The 17,676-nt window shown below is 54.0% G+C and overlaps 1 protein-coding gene across 1 annotated transcript in view; it reads right to left on the bottom strand.

Annotated features, from left to right (window-relative positions):
* The window catches only part of TULP4 (TUB like protein 4), a 265,359-nt gene that overhangs the window by 85,780 nt on the left and 161,903 nt on the right, over positions 1–17,676 (bottom strand). Inside the window, exon 4 of the mRNA XM_058289627.2 lies at positions 465–593. Within this exon, the coding sequence (XP_058145610.1) occupies positions 465–593 (129 nt within the window). The remainder of the gene's footprint in view (positions 1–464; positions 594–17,676) is intronic.

The raw sequence follows: 17,676 nt of genomic DNA, 5'->3' as shown, positions 1-17,676 counted from the left end.
GGCCTCTTAAAAACCGCGCAGCTAGCAGGCCTCCTCAGGGCTGGGACCCACTTGTACCAGGAAGGGAGCGCTGAGGGCTGACAGCAGGCGCCCCGCCAACAGAGCCCTGCAGCAGAGCGCGCGAAGCCTCCGCGGGCGTGTGCTGGAGGGAAGTGTGAGGACTACCACACGGGGAGAAACACCTTTTCAAAGGCAGCACGGAAGTGCTGTGCTGAAGCACCTCAGAGCACCCAGGCTCAACAAGGACTCACAACGCCGCGCGGTAAAAATAGATTCACGGGTTGGATTAAAGCTCAACCCTCGGCAGCACATTGGAAGGAAGGAAGCAAAACCCTGCGCTCGCTCTTTCTATCTAGGGGCACACTCAGCAGAGCGGGGAGCGGGCCCTGGCTCTCTCCTGCTGCACCTTGCCGGGAACGAGCCTGTGGTCTGTGGTCGCGGCCTCTCCTCTCGGTCCCACTCACCTGCGCCCCGCGGTCATTGACCAGCTCCACAGACCACCTGCCCTCGTACTGGATCCACACGAAGATGCCGCCGTCCGCGTCGCAGGTGGCCAGCTTCTGGTACGGCTCGTTCCACCTCACCAGCACCACCTGGAAGAGAGTCGGGAGAAGATCACCGCAGGCAGGGTGACCGAGGCCGACGTCACAGCTGCACTCGCCGCGCTCGTGCTGAGCGAAGGTGTGAGGGACAGCGGGCTCAGCCGAGGGCCAGGCGGGGCTGTGGGGTAGCTCCATGGAGCCGGCCCCACTGCTCCACTGCCCGATCGCCAGCTGACCCGAGCAGCGGCGGGGCTCGACCCTCACCCAAGGGAGCTGCTGGTCGGGAAATGCGCGCTCATAGAACTTACTGTACACTTCCTAGAGCTTTCCTGAGCTCTCATTCCTCTCTGGGTACATAGTCAATTTGGAAAAATATATCTGAAAAATCTTAGTTGTTTGGGATGTATCACAGTGGAAATACGATGGGATTAGAAGCTTCTGGAGTCCGTGTTATGGACTGGACACATCCCGTTTGTCCTTCTGAACGGCGCTGCCTCCTCTGACGGGTGGGATCTGCAGGCATCTGCACGATGCAGCAGGCGCCGGCTCTGCGGGCTGCCGACCTGGAGGCGGCCCCACAAGGCCTGTAAGGGAAGGAGGGGGGCGACGGCTGTGGGGTCACTGGGCGGCTGTCCCGAGTGGCCCGGCCATCGTGATGAACTGATTTGTCAGAGGTTCAGCACGTACCTCCCATGCCCTGGCCGCGCAGCGGATCCTTGAGGGGAGGACAGGAGGCCTCGCCCTCAGGTGAGTTAGAAGTCCAGCCGGGGAGTTCGTGGCCACGCACTGATGCGTGTCACTAGTACGAGGAAGGACGGAAGAGCCAGGGGCCACGCGGGTCCATGTGGAAGAGCCGACAGTCCCAGCCTGCTCTCAGGACCCCCCAGCAGCCAGGTGCTCCCAGCGGCCAAGTGCACTGCGCAGGTTTCTAACCTCTAGCCCGGCTTGTCATCGCAGGGAGGTCACGGGCTGCGCGAGGGGACCCCACAGGCCCAGATGCCTCCTCATGACCGTCTGCCTTCAGACCACGTCTCCCCACCACTTCTGGAGTGAACGACGGATGGGGCCCAGAGCTGGGAGAAGCCTCAGAGACCTCCTGACCCCGGTGCCCCGAGCGAGCTTCCCAGCATGCCGCGGTTCACGACTGGTTCTCCGCACTGGCTACGAGATGTGTAACGAAATCATTCCCTAAATGAGATTATTACCCCCTTGAATATGGACAGTCCTCGTACTCTCTTTAAAGACGCCCCAAAAAGCAGAAGGCCGTGAAGACAACTGCTCAACACCGGGCCGTCAGGGCCAGATCTGCCGTGGCCGACGACCGAGCACGTGAGGTCAGTTTCCTGGGTGTGGGGGCCGGACCTCCCCCGGCAGGGCCTGCCCTCCTGCTCTGCTCACAGCTGCCTCTCTCGGTACACCTGTCGCCTCCCGGGGCAGATGTGCTCTCCCTGAGGAAAGGCACACAGTCTTTGTCAGTGCGTCCTGGCCAACAACGATACATAATCGAACCTATGATCCTCACTAAATGATATCTCTGAACTATGAAATGGATTGAAAACTACTCCAGGTAGGTTATTTTCAGCTCCCACGGGCATTTTGACGACAGCAAACACTGGCCACCTGCATGCCATAAACCAGCCGCTACTGCTAGATGCTGAGGAGAGCACTAAGATATGCCTCTGTCCCTGGGAAGTTCTGCTTCCTGGACAGAGTGCAGCGCTCGTCCACAATTACAGCATCGAGAACACACACAGGAGGGGAGCGTAACCGCGATGGAGAGGGCAAAAAGCCAGATTCATTAAGCCTAGTTTTTATAATTCTTTTAATTAAAGTACTGATCTATTTTTTTAAATAATAGTGAAACCAACACCAAAAATCTGTAGCTAACACTGAATGCGAAATAAAATGTGTAATTTCCAAATGATCAATACTAGCCAACTTTATAAACACCTCTCAGATTCAAATGACTTGGTTTCAACGCTGCACTCAGCCATGGCGTGAGGCTGTAATCTGGTCCCTGGAGACTCACCCTTCTTTTGGAATCGTGACCGTTTGAGCCTCTAGTCACTAACACACACCAGAACGGCTGTCTCAGAATAGGTGACAAGGACACAACATTCATAACAGATCTGGTCTTTCAACCATTTGCTCAAGTCAACACAGTGAATATCCACGACCTCCTTGTGAAACAGGATTTGATGACCAGGTGTCATAGTTAGTGAATTACGGCTAGCCACATTTTCTGTATTTTTGGCTTCACCACCCATTACCACGTGTGGTTGCATATTTGGGCAACGTTCACAACAAAACTCTCTTCATGAAAACGCCCTGCAGAGTTACAGCGCAGCACTAACACAAAAGAGCAGAGGCGAAAAACATTTTACAGTTATTTCTAATATTACACTAGCGATTTCTTGGTCTTATGACAGCACAGTTGCCTTTGTTGAATAAACCAAATGTTAGCAGGCGTGATTTCACCTTTTCACATTTCTTAATCAGTCAACCCGCAGCAGCAAATGAAAACGCTGTCCCCATTTTTGGCTGGGATGAATGAACAGGGGGCCATTCCTCTAAGGCAGATGCAGAAATCTTTCCAGTGATCCTTGGTTTAACAGAAAGATGACAGCGAACGCCGCGTCCGTGGACAGGACCCTCGTGTCCTCTCCTGCTGACAACCCCCAGGTGCCGGCCTCTTTCCAGCCTGCTTCCTGCTCTCCACACCCTGCCAGCTCCTGGCCAGGAGAGGACACACGAGGGCCGGCTGCGCTCCTGGCTGCCCCTCGGCCTGGCGGCTGCAGAGCTTGTGCCAGTGTTCCAAGGCCGAGCTTTCCTTCCCTTCCACAGGGAACGGGCTCCTGCTTACTCTGGGCACAAAGGAACGGCAGCGTTCAGGGTGTCAGCTAAACGAGGTGGGGGCTTCTACCAGAGACAGGGCGAGCCGAGGTCTGACGAGGCCCTGATTATTCAGAAAGCGCCAGCCTGTGACCCTCCCCGAGGCAAGCCCTATACGTGACAGTGTCACTGCCACGGCTAAGCACTGACTGAGGGCTACTGCGGGTGAAGAAATCCGTGCTAAAACATGGGGCAGCCGCCGACAGCCTATTCAGGCCATAATCTAATGTCCCCAATAAGTCACTTCACTTCTCAAAGCTAGAAATATTCCTCTTTTTTTTTAGTATTTTTTATTTAATTCTCTCCCCCCCCCCCCCCCGTTGTCTGCTCTCTGTGTCCATTTGCTGCGTGTTCTTTGTCCGCTTCTGTTGTCAGCGGCATGGGAATCTGTGTTTCTTTCTGCTGCGTCATCTTGCTGTGTCAGCTCTCCGTGTGTGCGGCACCATTCCTGGCCAGGCTGCACTTTCTTTCGCACTGGGCGGCTCTCCTTACGGGGTGCGCTCCTTGTGTGTGGGGCTCCCCTACATGGGGGACACCCCTGCGTGGCACGGCACTCCTTGCGCGCATCAGCACTGCGCATGGCCAGCTGCACACGGGTCAGGGAGGCCCGGGGTTTGAACCGTGGACCTCCCATGTGGTAGGCGGACGCCCTAACCACTGGGCCAAGTCCGCTTCCCTAGAACTATTCTTAATGCAGAGTGAAACAAGTGCCAGTTAACCCATTCAAAGTTCATCATTCGGAACTTGCAAATGGTGTTGGAAGTGTTGGAAAATATATTTACCCAGGAAACCGCCTCAGCAAACAGCCAGGATCACCAATATTAGGTCCTATTTTCCGCATCTTAAAAATAAAAAGGTAATTTTTATTTTATCTAGCGGCTAAAAACCAAGAGCTAAAGTAAAAAAATCCTTGTGAGCATTTGCTCAGTTCTAATTTTGTAACTTAAGTGAAAAGCAACAATTGAATTATACAAGGAAAACAAAATGATTGCCGGTTTAATTTTACACACATTTAGTGATTTTATTTTTATTTTCTTTTTTTTTTAAACTACATTTTTAAAAAAGATTTATTTATTTATTTATTTCTCTCCCCTCCCCCCCACTCCAGTTGTCTATTCTCTGTGTCTATTTGCTGCATCTTCTTTGTCCGCTTCTGTTGTTGTCAGTGGCACGGGAATCTGTGTTTCTTTTTGTTGCGTCATCTTGCTGCGTCAGCTCTCCGTGTGTGCGGCACCATTCCTGGGCAGGATGTACTTTCTTTTGCACTAGGCGGCTCTCCTTACAGGGTGCACTCCTTGCACGTGAGGCTCCCCTACACGGGGACACCCCTGCGTGGCAGGGCACTCCTTGCGCACATCAGCACTGCGCATGGGCCAGCTCCACACGGGTCAGGGAGGCCTGGGGTTTGAACCACGGACCTCCCATGTGGTAGACGGATGCCCTAACCACTGGGCCAAGTCCACCACCCATTTAGTGATTTTAACAAAGAACCCAGAGCATTTTGAAATCAAGGCTGGGAGAAATCCACCGAGAACCACGTTTCACAGAGACGCCGACCGCGTGCTGCTGTAGAGTCCCTTGGACGCATGCCAGCAACCAGCCACAGCTGGCTCGGGGTCCAGCTGGCGGCCAGCTCACATGCTTGGTGCCCTCCCCTCATCTGCCTAACGGTGACAGGTGCCGTCCTTCACCGAGGTGCCGCGAGGAGCCAACAAGAAAGGGCCGTAGGGCCCGGCACAGCGCGAGTGGGCAGGACCCCACAGCTCTCGGTGTGGAGAACAGGGGAAGACTGGTCTAACCCTGAGGTGTCTACCTTCCTCTAGTTTAGCCTAAGGTCAATGTTTTCAACGTTAGCCCCCCTTTCCAGCCCACCTCCTGCCACCTGTACCTGTGTCCTGACCCTGTACCTTAAAGACCAACACCTCCACACACTTCACATTTCCTCTGGCCTGGAGCACCCTCTGCCCTGACACCTGGCAGGTAGCCCTCCCTGACCTTTGAAACTCTCTCCTATTTTATATACATACATATGATTTAAAGAGAAGTTGTGAGCTGTAACAGTTTGATATTGTTATGAATTCCAAAAATAGGTATTGGATTATATTTGTAATCTGGTCTGTACTTGGGCCTGATTGAGTTATGATTAGGGCTTTGATTGGGCCATGTCATTAGTGGCCCTTGGTGGAGGGGACTCCCAGATAAAAGGCAAAGGACAGAGTTGAGGGTCTCTGATGTTGGAGTTTGATGCTGAAGTCTTAGGCTGGAGCCCCAGGGACAGGGACAGAGACAGAGCTGTCTGCCTGATAGTCTACAACTAATCTTGTGGAGAGAGGCAAAGCCTAGAGAACCTCATAATCTACAGCTGAGCTTGTGGAGTAAACAGAGGAGCTGAGCCCAGAGGAACCCAGGAAGCCTGAACCCTCGGAGACGTCGGCAGCCATCTTGCTCCAACACGTTGAAACAGACTTTGGTGAGAGAAGTAACTTATGCTTTATGGCCTGGTAACTGTAAACTTCTACTCCAAATAAATACCCTTTATAACACCCAGAAGATTTCTGGTATTTCGCATCAGCACCCCTTTGGCTGACTAATACAAGAGTTTACAAAACACTCATGTACAACGTGCACAATTCCCATGCGTCATCCCTCCACCAACACCATGCGTTGCTGCGGAACATCTGCTACAGCTCATGAAAGAACTTCCTTGGCTATTACCCCTCACCATGGTCTGCAGCGCACATTTAGTGTATGTTTCCACAACCCTCTAGTATTAACACAGGAGCTCCTTGGACACTGATGCAAGAATATTAAAATACTGCTATCAACCGTAGTCCACAGTTATTTAATTGTATTTTTCCTATGCATCTCTATATTCTTGCCATCTTGTAATAGCAACCTACATTTGTTCTAGCTCATGGGACATTCTTGTATTTGTACTATTAACCACAATCCTCGTCCACCTCTGGGCTCACTATGTTACCCAGTCTCTAGATGATTCTCTAGCTTTCCTCCAATTGACACTGATGTCCCTAGACTACCCATTTCAGCCACAATCCCATTTATAAACCCTCCTTATTAGCAATACTCACTACACGTGTTACCATCAACTCGGTGCATTTCCGCACTTTTACAGTCAAGCTAATTGGAAATTCCACGAACATTAAGCATCAGAACCCTTCTCGGCCCTCATCCTGTCTCCTGTAATTACCCTCTAGGTTTTCACTCCATGGGAAACCCTCACTCTTGCTTGCAGCGCGCCTGCTCTGCAGTTCTGGTGCGGTGTGCTGCACGGCACTTACCCACTCAGGGGCCCCCTCCTCACCCAGAGAGAGCTGCTTTCTTGTGTGCCAGCACGTGCCAGCGCAGAGTGGGCACCCACAGATCTGTCAGACAGACCTACTCCAGAAGGGGGAGCAACCCTGTTTCTGCGGACTTTTCTACCAGCTCTCCTCTCCTCCCGCCTCTCCATTCAACTCATTCCTTAGTGGGGGAAATGGTAAAATGGTAAAACTGCTTCACACGAGAATCTCACCCACTTAAAGTGTACGATGCAGTGGTTTTCAGTGTATTCAGAGTTGTGTGACCATCATCACAATACACTTTAGAACATTTTCATCACCTCAGAAAGAAACCCCAAACGCTTGTGCTGGCACCTGCCCCCGGCCCCCTGCGCTCCCCAGCCCCAGCATCCGCTGACCTCCTGTGTCATGCATGTGTCCACTCTGGATGTTTCGTATGGACAATGTCACATAATGACCGTCCTTTGCGCCCGGCACTCCCACTGAGCAGCATGCCAGGGTCACCCACGCTGCAACGGGTCAGTACTCTCCTCCCTGCACATGGCCACAGACTACTGCCCTGTGGGGACAGACCACCTTCTGGGAACAATGCCACCATGAGCATCTGGGCACACATTTGGAGTGCGCGTACATTTTCGTGGGTTTGCATTTCCCTGACATGTAATAATAGTAAGCATCTTTCCATGAGCCAATTGGACATTTCAGCTTTGGAGAAATGTCTATTGGAGTCCTTTGCCTGTTTTTCAAGTGGGTTAATTCTCTTTCTGTAGACATTTCTCTTCTTTAAATCCTCTAAAACACTGACTACACTTAAGCACACCTTTAGCTTTTATCTTCCAGGAAACCCTTTTTTTTTTCCTCATACAGAGGTTCACAAACCCAGCCCTCACTCATTCGTTCCATTCAAGTTGCTGGTGAGCGCACCGGGAAGAAGACAGTCCAGGTACAATAACGCCAACGGTCAGAGCCTGGCACCCGGGGCCCCAGAGCCCCCAAGGGCCTGAACCTGACGTGCCTGAGCCACGCCTCTCAGAACTGGCTGCCTCGGGCCACGCCAGGAAGTGCCCAGCTGCACACTCCTTCCTGTATCTCCCAAAGGCCCCTGCTGGGAAGAAGACATCTAATGGGACAGAGGTGGGTGAAAGAGGGGAAAAGAAAACCACGCCTCCTGCTGAGCACGCCCAAGCACCATTCCTGGCTCTCATGGGTTGAACTGCATCGCCCAAAGAGATCCGGAGGCGGTGGGCCGGAGGCGAGCGCGCCTGCCAGCACGGCCGCCTCCTGCTGCGGAAGGCAGGCCCCCAGGCTTCAACACGGCCTGTGGGAACCGAGCGGCAGCACGTCCGTCTGCCACCGTCCAGGGAGTGGCACTCGCCAGGCAGCCCCAGGACCTGGGGTCCCGGTCTCTCTACGACCACACCCTGGGGGGCACACCAGGCCCGGGGAGCAGGAAACCCAGCGCCGTGCGCCTCTTCCCACCACGCGGCCGCCGACGAGCGCACACTTCAGATCCAACACCGGGGTTCCTTCCTTTTCCACTCACTCCTGGTCGCTCTCCTGAGCACCAGCCACGCCTCCCTCCACGGTTTCCTCCAAGACGACATCAGGTTCATGACCGTTGAGTTCCCAGGAGTCCTGGAACCGCATGGAGCCTCTGAGGAGCTCGTGAGGTCAGATCCTCACGGATGGGCCGTGCTGCCAGGAGGCAAGTGCTGGGGGCCGACAGGAAGGCCAGCTCTGGGCCAGCGCCGCGGCGAGACCCTCCTGGCCAGCGCGCTGAGGCCGAAAGCGCACGGCCAGGGGCCTGCAGCGCTCCTCCAGGGCAGGCGGCGGAGGAGACGCAGCGGAAGAGCCTGTCAGCTCCCGACAGCTGGCCCCGGTGCGGCTAAGCAGAGGGACTCGGCCGCTGGACCGCATCTCCAGGGAAGCCCTGAGGCCGGCACCCGCGTCACTCAGCTCACACGCCACCTTTGCTGCGAAGCTGCTCCCAGTCCTCGCACAGGCAGGGTGAACCGCCCCCTCCGCCACGGGCCCAGAGCCCCTGCCTGCCCCGGCGCCAGCCCTGGGCGCGCGCTCTCACGTGTCACTTCACCCACTACGCGTAAGTGCGCGCTTCGACTCCTGGCAGAGCCCGTGGGCTCCTCCCTCTGGACAGAAGGTCGCCAGGCTCCACAACTGCCCAAACGGAACGCCATGGGGAGAGGAGTATTTCCGGAGAGGAGCTAAACGCCATCGGGGAGGGGACAGCTAAGCCGGCCTGATTCTGGGAAGAGGAGTACGAGGCTACCGCTTAGTCACGCAATCCCGTGGCTCCGTGATGAGCCCCTTACTCGGCGTCTTCACTCAGAGTCCTCAGGAGCAGGCCTGGGAGGCGAATCCCACTCGTGCGGCTTCCTGCAGGAGGGTGCGCAGGAGAAAGGCGTGCGGGAAGCAGGACGGGCTGGGAAGGAAACCACGCTGCGTGGTGGCGGGGGCTCCCGAGAACAGCCCCAGCCTGGGAGCTGCACCACGAGCTGGTTCCGGGGACTGGGGTCAGCCTGTGCTGCTCCCCTGACTCAGGCACCGCTGCAGCTACCTGGCAGGACCGGGGTGGGCGGCGGGAGGAAGCAGGCAGGGCAGCGGCTCCGAGCCTCCCCAGCAAAGAGAGCACCCACCGCACCTGACTCCCGGGGTCCCCGCATTCCTTCTGTCTTCCGTTTGCTCGATCTCCTCATCCTCTAAATGCTGACGTGCTCCAGGGCTCAGCTGTGACAACTTCTCTTTCTCATACACACCTACTTTCTAGTGATCTGATCTAGTCTCATCTTTAAATACCATCGGAATACTGACAACTTCCAAATTCCTACCCTCAGTCCCTTAACTCCAGATCCTACCCAGTATCTCCACTTGATGTCAGACTCAGCATGTCCCTAAAAGGTTTCAACTTTGGACGTACAGCCTCAAAACTACAAACCAGTTCATTCCTTTTGTTTAAGCCAACCTACTGCATGGATATCTATTTCAGCAGCCAGGAAACTAAGTTTTTGGTAGTGGAAATAGAATGCTACTATAACAGATAAATAAAAACGTGGAAACGGCTTTGGAATTGGGTAATATGTTGAGACTGGAATACAAGTTCTGACGTGGGATGGAAGCAGAACTTGAAAGTGATGAACTTGGGTATTTAGCTGAGTAGATTGGAGTAGTACTAGTGGAAGGTGCAGTCTGGTTCCTCACGCAATAAAATGGGAGAGGAGGGGACAGGCTGAGAGCTGAACTCCTCAGCACAAAGGAACAGGCACTGAGGACTTTGGAAACACTGCGTTTATCCAGGTAGCGTGCTTCGACTTGGGCCAGAAGCGGCTTTGTCAGAGGCCCCCTTGAGCTTCCAGGGGGTGAGTCCTGGAGAACGGGGCTCCAGTGGGCTTTAACCGAGAGGCCCTCTGCTAAAGAAGGGGTGGATGGACGTGGACCAGGCAGCCCCTGGGTGGACGCCAGGACGGACCTGTGGAAGGGCTTTTCTCTGATGGCGTGGACCCCATGGACCGCACGGACAGCCAAGAGGTGCTGTGAGAAGTGTGTAGAGCAGAGGCAGTCCTGGAAGGGACAGAGAAGGGGCGCCTGAAGGAAGAACGACTTTAAGGGCAGAGCCACGGAAGCAGAGGGCACCCACGCAGGTGCGTGGAAAGGGCGGGTCTGGCCCTGTGTTTCAGGGAGCGGGCCTTGCACCCCAGTGCTCAGGGATGGTGAGGACTGCACCCCGACATCCAGAGAGCCTGGCTGCCATCCCGAGGCTTGGAGGGGTGGGCCCAAGGCCCTGGTACTTGAGGAGAGAAGGGTCACCGTGCAGGACTTGAAAGGGTGGGCTGCTGCTCCCGCAGGCAGGAAGACGAGGCGTTTTTCCAGAGGTGATGCTCAGACCTGGAAATCTAATGGGCTTTTCCCTGTTGAGTGCTGGTGACCCCTGTTTCCTTCTGATATCTCCCTTCCGGATTGGGAATGCTTATCTTATGCCTCTCCCATCACTGTATTTCGGAAGCAAATAACTTGTTTTCTAGATGTGACGGGTCCATCCAGGAAAGGAATTTTGCCCAGGAAGGACCACATCAAAACTGAACTGGATATTTAGCATGACGTAAAGCTTTTGGGCTGCTGTGATGGAATGAATGTGTCTTGCAGATGGAAGAACATGTCTTTCGGGGGTCCACAAGGCAGGCCGTCGTGGACTGAATTCCATACTCCAGCTTGGGAATGTTCTTGGTCAGCATTCTGGTGTGGGGGGGGGGGGGGGAAATCTTGATGATGTTACTTCAGGGAAGGGTGGCCCCCTGAGCCAGGGTGGGCTCTCACCTCCATTACTGGAGTCCTTGATAAGCAGAGTGAAATTCAGACACAGGGGGAGAAAGCCAGATGTGAGACATCGAGGGAAGGGGCTCCCTTGATGTCAGAGTCACCATGTGTGATGTCACACGCTAATGCACAGAAAAGTCGCAAGTACTGCTGGAGCCAGCCTCAAAATGAGACAGTCTTTAGGGAAAAAGCATCTTGTGATGCCTCAAATTTGGGCTTTTCCTAGCCTCAAAACCATGAGCCAATAAATTGCCATTGTGCAGGATTTGTTTTAGCAGCAGGGCCAGTGGGACGATGATTCAAACTTTTCTATTCTAAAACAACAGACTTAGTCTTATATGTGTATAGAAATTGATAGATTACAAAGGGGTCTGATTCTCAAAACAATCCCATGACCTGGTACCTTGGGCAAGCATTATCATCTTTATTTTACAGAAAAGGAAACTGAGGTTCAGAGAGGTTAACTGGCTTTTCAAATTATCAAGAGGCAAGCAGGGGCCAGGAATAAGGGATGTCCACTCCCAGTCTGTTTGTATGTTTTCCTATCTTTAAAAAATAAAGTTGGGGAAGCAGCTGTGGCTCAATCAGTTGGGCTCCTGTCTTCCACACGGGCGGCCCTGGGTTCGTGTCCCGGGGCCTCCTTGTGAAGGCAGGTTCTCCCACATGCTGTGAAGAGCCACCGGCCCACAAGTGCCATGGAGAGCCAACTCAGCAAGGAGACACAACAGAAAAGGAGACAAGTGAAAACACAGAAGAGTGTGCAGCGAACGGACACAAGAGAGCAGACAGCAAGCAAGGGAAGCGGACTTGGCCCAGGGGTTAGGGCGTCCGCCTACCACATGGGAGGTCTGTGGTTCAAACCCCGGGCCTCCTTGACCCGTGTGCAGCTGGCCCATGCGCAGTGCTGATGCGCGCAAGGAGTGCCCTGCCACGCAGGGGTGTCCCCCGCGTAGGGGAGCCCCACGTGCAAGGAGTGTGCCCCGTAAGGAGAGCCGCCCAGCGTGAAAAGAAAGAGCAGCCTGCCCAGGAATGGCGCCGGCCACACTTCCTGTGCCGCTGACAACAACAGAAGCGGACAAAGAAACAAGACGCAGCAAATAGACACAGAGAACAGGCAACCGGGGGAGGGGGAGGAATTAAATAAATAAATCTTTAAAAAAAAAAAGCAAGCAAGCCACAAGAGTGGGTGGGGGGATAAAAAAAAAAACGTTGGTAAGGGAAGGATCATTTGACAACCTTGTCATTTGATAACACCTATTCATTATGGGAAAACTAGCGCATTTGGGAGGAATGCTCAAATTTTTTAAATTAGAAAGCTGAGCTTACTAGTCTAGAAAATTTGGGTCATGAACAATGGATTATTTAAAATGTTCTGAGAGAAACAGAAAAAAATTATTTTGGGGCAGAAGCAGAAGACATAAACATAAAACTACAAGAAACTCCAGTGTTTACTATGAGGAAAGAGCTTTCTAACAAGGAGCAAATTAACAATGGAATGGGCTGCCTCAAAAGGAACCTGGAAGGAGAGACGTGGCTCAGCAGTTGAGCGCCTGCTTCCCACATGGGAGGTCCTGGGTTCGGTTTCCAATGCCTCCTAAAAAACAAACCAACAAACAACAAGCGAGCAAACGGAGAAACCAACTCAGGGCGTTGATGCGGCTCAGCGGTTGAGCACCACCTTTCCACACATGAGATGCCAGTTTCAACTCCCTGCTCCAGTACCTCAAAAAGAAAAGATAAAAAAGGCCCCTGGGCCCCTGGGAGGTTCCAGCAGAGGCCTGACTGCCAGGGGTGGGGGAAGCCTCTCGGCCAAGGGGCAGGGAGGGGTGGGGATGGGGCTGCTGGACTGCGCTGGAGGCCGCTCACCCACATGCCCACCCAGCTCCGACACTGTATGGTGAGGATTAAACGTGCTCTCCCCTTAGTGGTGTATGGCCTCAAAAAGCAACATAAAAACACTGCTCTTAAGGGGTCTGTCAGTCCTTCACACACTTTGCTAAAGGTGAATTTAATTATTAAGACTCTAAGTCAGCTTTTTTGCTAAAAATTTATATTTTAAAGATCCTAACAGACTCATCCACCAGGTGCGCACTTAGTCATGGACATCAAATGTACTGTATTAATTTCTAAGACCGGCCCCTTTGCTTCTCGGGGCAGCCGGCAGCCCGCAGTAGGTGGCACTGGTCCAGACACACTACCCCACCTGTGATCCTAGCAAGTCAGGCCCCGACCGAAACCAGAACCTCGCTCATCCACCAGGCCGACCGCCAGCCCGCCCGAAGCCGGTGTCGCCCGCCGGAGCGCACCGCCAGGCCTGGTCTTGGCTTCCTCTGCCTGACACGTCAAGTTGGCCTATGTGATTTTAAGCAGCTTTTTAACTCTAATATTTGGATCCGCCGGGTTCTATTTAATCACGTATTAAACAAATACAACATGCCAGCCACAAGTGCAATTTCCTGCAAAACTTAAATCCTCAACACCCAAGAAGGAAATCTAGCTGCAGGCTCACGTATAACCATTCCGATGCAGAGATGGGGCTTCAGGGAGTAACAGCAATCTTCCCGTTCCCAGTTAGGAGCTGGCTAGACTAGCTCCCTCCTAATCTTAAAAAAAGGAGCTGTTACTAGTTTAATGATAATTCGTTCCTCCAGAGTTATATGTAAATTGAGTTTCTGCAGGCTGAAGTTTTATCATCTTGTCCCAGATACTTTAATTTCTGATTGTTCCTCATTTGGCTCAACATTCCAGTTTTAAGTTACATTGTCTTCAACATTTTTGTCCAATATTCATATATAATATTTTCACTTTTAATAATTTTTCTAGTTACAACGCTAGTAAATACACTAAATAAAATTCAGACGTCACAGAAACACGGCGTAGAAAATGCACATTCCTTGAAATTCTCACTGCCAAAACGATCATCTTAACTAATTGGTGCAGTCTTCCAGACTTATCTTTTCATTCCCCTACTGAATGGAGCAAAGAACACCTTAATCACAATGAAAGTCACCACCCCGCCCTCTAATAGGCAAGCTCCTCAGTCCCGCCCTCCCCTCGAACAGGCAGCTCTGACACCACCGCCAACTGCTCCATTTCCTATCATCGTCACATACATTAGTATTTCGTTTTCAAACCGCTTCACGTTTCTGTTTTACTTGGTTTACTCCTCTCCCGCTGGCACAAGGCCGGGCCACCTGGCCACCTGCCCCCTCGTGAAGAGCTCCTCAGGGAGGCCGGCAGGAGCCCACGGGGTACCAGGCTGGCCTGCAGCACAGCTTCTGGAGGGCTTTCCCAGGGCTGTCCCTCTCAGAGGTGCCACCCGCACGCCTGCGGGGCCTGAAAGAAGGCCCAGAACTCATCCACAGGCCGACCTTCCTGGAAACCAGCCGCCAGAACCAGCACCTCCCTGAGGAGCGGCGCACACGGACGGCATACCCAAATGCTCATTGCCAAAGCCCGCGCTTCCCTTATGCTCATTCCAGGGACACAGTCACAGCGGTTAAACCGGCTCGTTTCTTCTCCAACGTTCCAGCCATCCACCGTGCCAGGAAGAGCGAGGAGGCAGCTTCCCAGGTGGGGATTCGGCCCCAGGAAGTGGGAAAGAGTCCAACTCTATGGTGTAGCCCGAAGAGCACAGCAGGGCTGGGAGCCGGCAAGGGAGAGAGAAACCCCCTTAGCTTCAAATACGAAGGCGTCATCATTTACGTGAAATACTCCCAGGAGAGCACCACTTTTTCTCTCTTCTAATGGAAGTTCAAAGTCGGGCCAAAGCCCTTGGCTTCTGGCCCCCAGCAGAGAACTGCCCTGGGAGGCCTGCCTCATTCTTCCTTCTCACGCAGCGGGAGCCGCTGCGCCCGGCTCCCGTGGGCAGGCCCCTCCAGCTGCACCATCTCCTGCAGCGGCCCCGATGTGCTGGCGGGACCCCTGCCCTCACTTTGGGAATCGGGGCCACTGTGTGGGGGCCTCCCCAGGGCCAGGGCCAGGGCGGGGGCCGGGTGGTAGTGGATGCACACCCTCTCAGCAGAGGGCCCTGTTCTCTGCTCCATTTCCCCGAAGCTCCTCCCTGGGCCAGGCGGCCCAGTCCCACCTGCCCGTCGTCTGGCCACCACGGCCCCTTCCACCTAAAGTCCTGGGCATTCGCCCAGGCCACAGAAGCCCGGGCCGACCCCCGCCCAGGGGCAGGGAGCACCTGGTGCCATCACCTGGCTCCCAGGCAAGGGGTACGGAGCCTCCCGCGCCACCTGGGAGAGGCCTGCAGGAGGAAACCCCAACAACACAGCCTGGACTGCAGCGGCATGCTGGGGTGGGGGGCGGGCAGGGTCCGGGGCTCTAGAGCCGACCTGGGGGTGTAGCCCACGAAGACGGAGGGGTTGAGGGCAGGCCGGCCCTGCCGTGCCAGGCACTGGGGCCTCTGCGCACGAGCACGTCCCAGTTCTCCCAGGGTCACTGCAGTGTACACACTGCCAGTCTCATTAGACAGAAGAGGAAACTGGGCTTGGAGGATGTGGTGTCGTTGCGATTCCATCCCGGGCCTCCCAGCGCAAAGCTGAAAGTTAAATACCAGCCTACGAGGGGACTCTGACGAGAAGAGCGTGAGCGATAAAGCTCAGCTGGGTGGCTGACTACTAGAGAGCGTCCACCTACTATGTGGGAGGGTCCGGGGGTCGACACCCAGGGCGTTCTGACCCGTGTGGTGAGCTGGTCCATGTGCAGAGCTGCTGTGCGCGAGGAGTGCCGTGCCACGCAGGGACCCTCCCAGTGTGGAGGTGCCCCATGTGCAAGGAGTACGCCCCACAAGGAGAGCCGCCCAGCGTGAAAAAAACGCAGCCCGCCCAGGAGTGGCGCCGCACACACGGAGAGCTGATGCAGCAAGATGACGCAACAAAAAGAGACACGGATTCCCAGTGCCCCTGAAGGTGCAAGTGGACACGGAGCGGACAATGAGAGGGAGAAGGGGAGAGAAATACAAAAAACAAAGCTACACTGAGACAGGGATTGAAACACTTTACCAAAACCAGAGGCTCACTCAAAATTGTAAAGAACTCTTACGCATCTGGAAAGTGAAACAGGAGAAAGCGGCAAGCGAGGAGTTCAAGGCTCCACCTCTTAGGGCAAATGCAGTATAGAGCAAAACTTAAAGGACAAGCACGTGAAAATGAAGAGCCGGGCAGCCAGGGGAGCCACCGACGGGCGGCCAGGACTTAAGGTCCAGAGTGGACCGTACCTCGCCAAGCACCAGGACTGGCCCTTCCCACACTGTTCTCTGCAAAGAGACAGAAAATTATCCTGTGACTGAGCAAATCAAAAGCTCGGCACGTTGCCATTTTTCACCGCCAGGGTTGCCTAGAACTAACCGTGTACCTCAGGGGTTGTGGCCACTCTCCAGGTAGGACCCAGAACACGTTCCTCAGACGAGAGCGAGGTGCGTGCCCGACGCTGGCTGCACGTCACACGGTGCTGTCAGCTCCCGGGCAGAGCCCGTCGCTAAGGGCCACCGGCGGGCACCCCCTGCAGCCTGTGCCCTCTGAAGGCAGACCCGAGCCCCGCCTCTGCAGGACGGCCCGCAGCGCCCCGTCGGGGGTTCCAGCTTAAGAACCGAGGTGCCAGCATTCTTCATAGTAAACAGAAACGAGCCTACTAGGAACAAATTACGAGGGAAAAACCAGCTGTGTTATCAAATTCAGTGAGTCTTTCGTACTTTGGAAGGACAGAAGTGAAATCCGGCATTCCCGAAGCGATTACCAAGGTGAGTTGATCCCTTCCCGGCCAACGCCGCACCTTGTAAAAAGCCCCGAGCTGTCTACTCTGTAGATCTAATGGGCAAACAGCCCTGGGCTGAGTCCCAGCTAAAACACGAGATTCTGGAGAGGCCTGAGGTGTTTCTTACATTTACTGAGCATTTCCCACACGCTGGCACCAAAGAGACGACTAAACGTGGCCCTGGGTTCACAGCAAGCAGGGGCAGGCGGGTGGCGAGGAACCAGGGGCTGGACGCGCTGGGGAGGCTTCACGGGTGGAAGGCAGTGCTGGAGGCTGCCCTCGGCACAGGCGTCAGCGAGAGACATGCGTCCAGAGTGTGCAAACACCAGCGCAGGGACGCCGGCGCTCCTCGCTGAAATGCTCGCTATCCACAACTCCTGGCGCCTGCCACTCCCCTGCCGCCTCACAATCCACTTTTACAGGGGACGCTGGGGCAGTTTATTACAGCTGCAAATAGAAAGTATATGTTCCCCAACATATTTAACAATTAAGATCTTCCCCCTCAAGATACTTTTTACTATTTGCCATTCCATGCATATGAGCTGCTACAGGGTAACTTAACAACGGCTCTCAGAAGACAGCCTGAAATACATCTTGATTTTTTAAAAACTTAAATGCTATTTTAGCAGTTCCGCATTTGCATGAGTTTTTGGTGTTTTTTACTTTCTCTTTTTAACCATGTTTAAGTGTATATATCATTGCCACTAATTACATCCACAATCTTGTGCCACCGTCATCATCATGAGCCACTGCCATGATTTTTCGTGACCCAAGATAGAAACCCTGGACGTACTGAACAGTAAGTCTCCACCACCCTTTCATCCAGCAACTTCTCATTTACCTTCTGCTTCTAC

This window comes from Dasypus novemcinctus, chromosome 28 (genome assembly GCF_030445035.2).
Source record: "Dasypus novemcinctus isolate mDasNov1 chromosome 28, mDasNov1.1.hap2, whole genome shotgun sequence".
In the NCBI taxonomy this organism is placed as follows: domain Eukaryota; kingdom Metazoa; phylum Chordata; class Mammalia; order Cingulata; family Dasypodidae; genus Dasypus; species Dasypus novemcinctus.
Note: the sequence above shows the minus strand (reverse complement) of the source record. Positions and strands in the feature narration are given on the sequence as shown.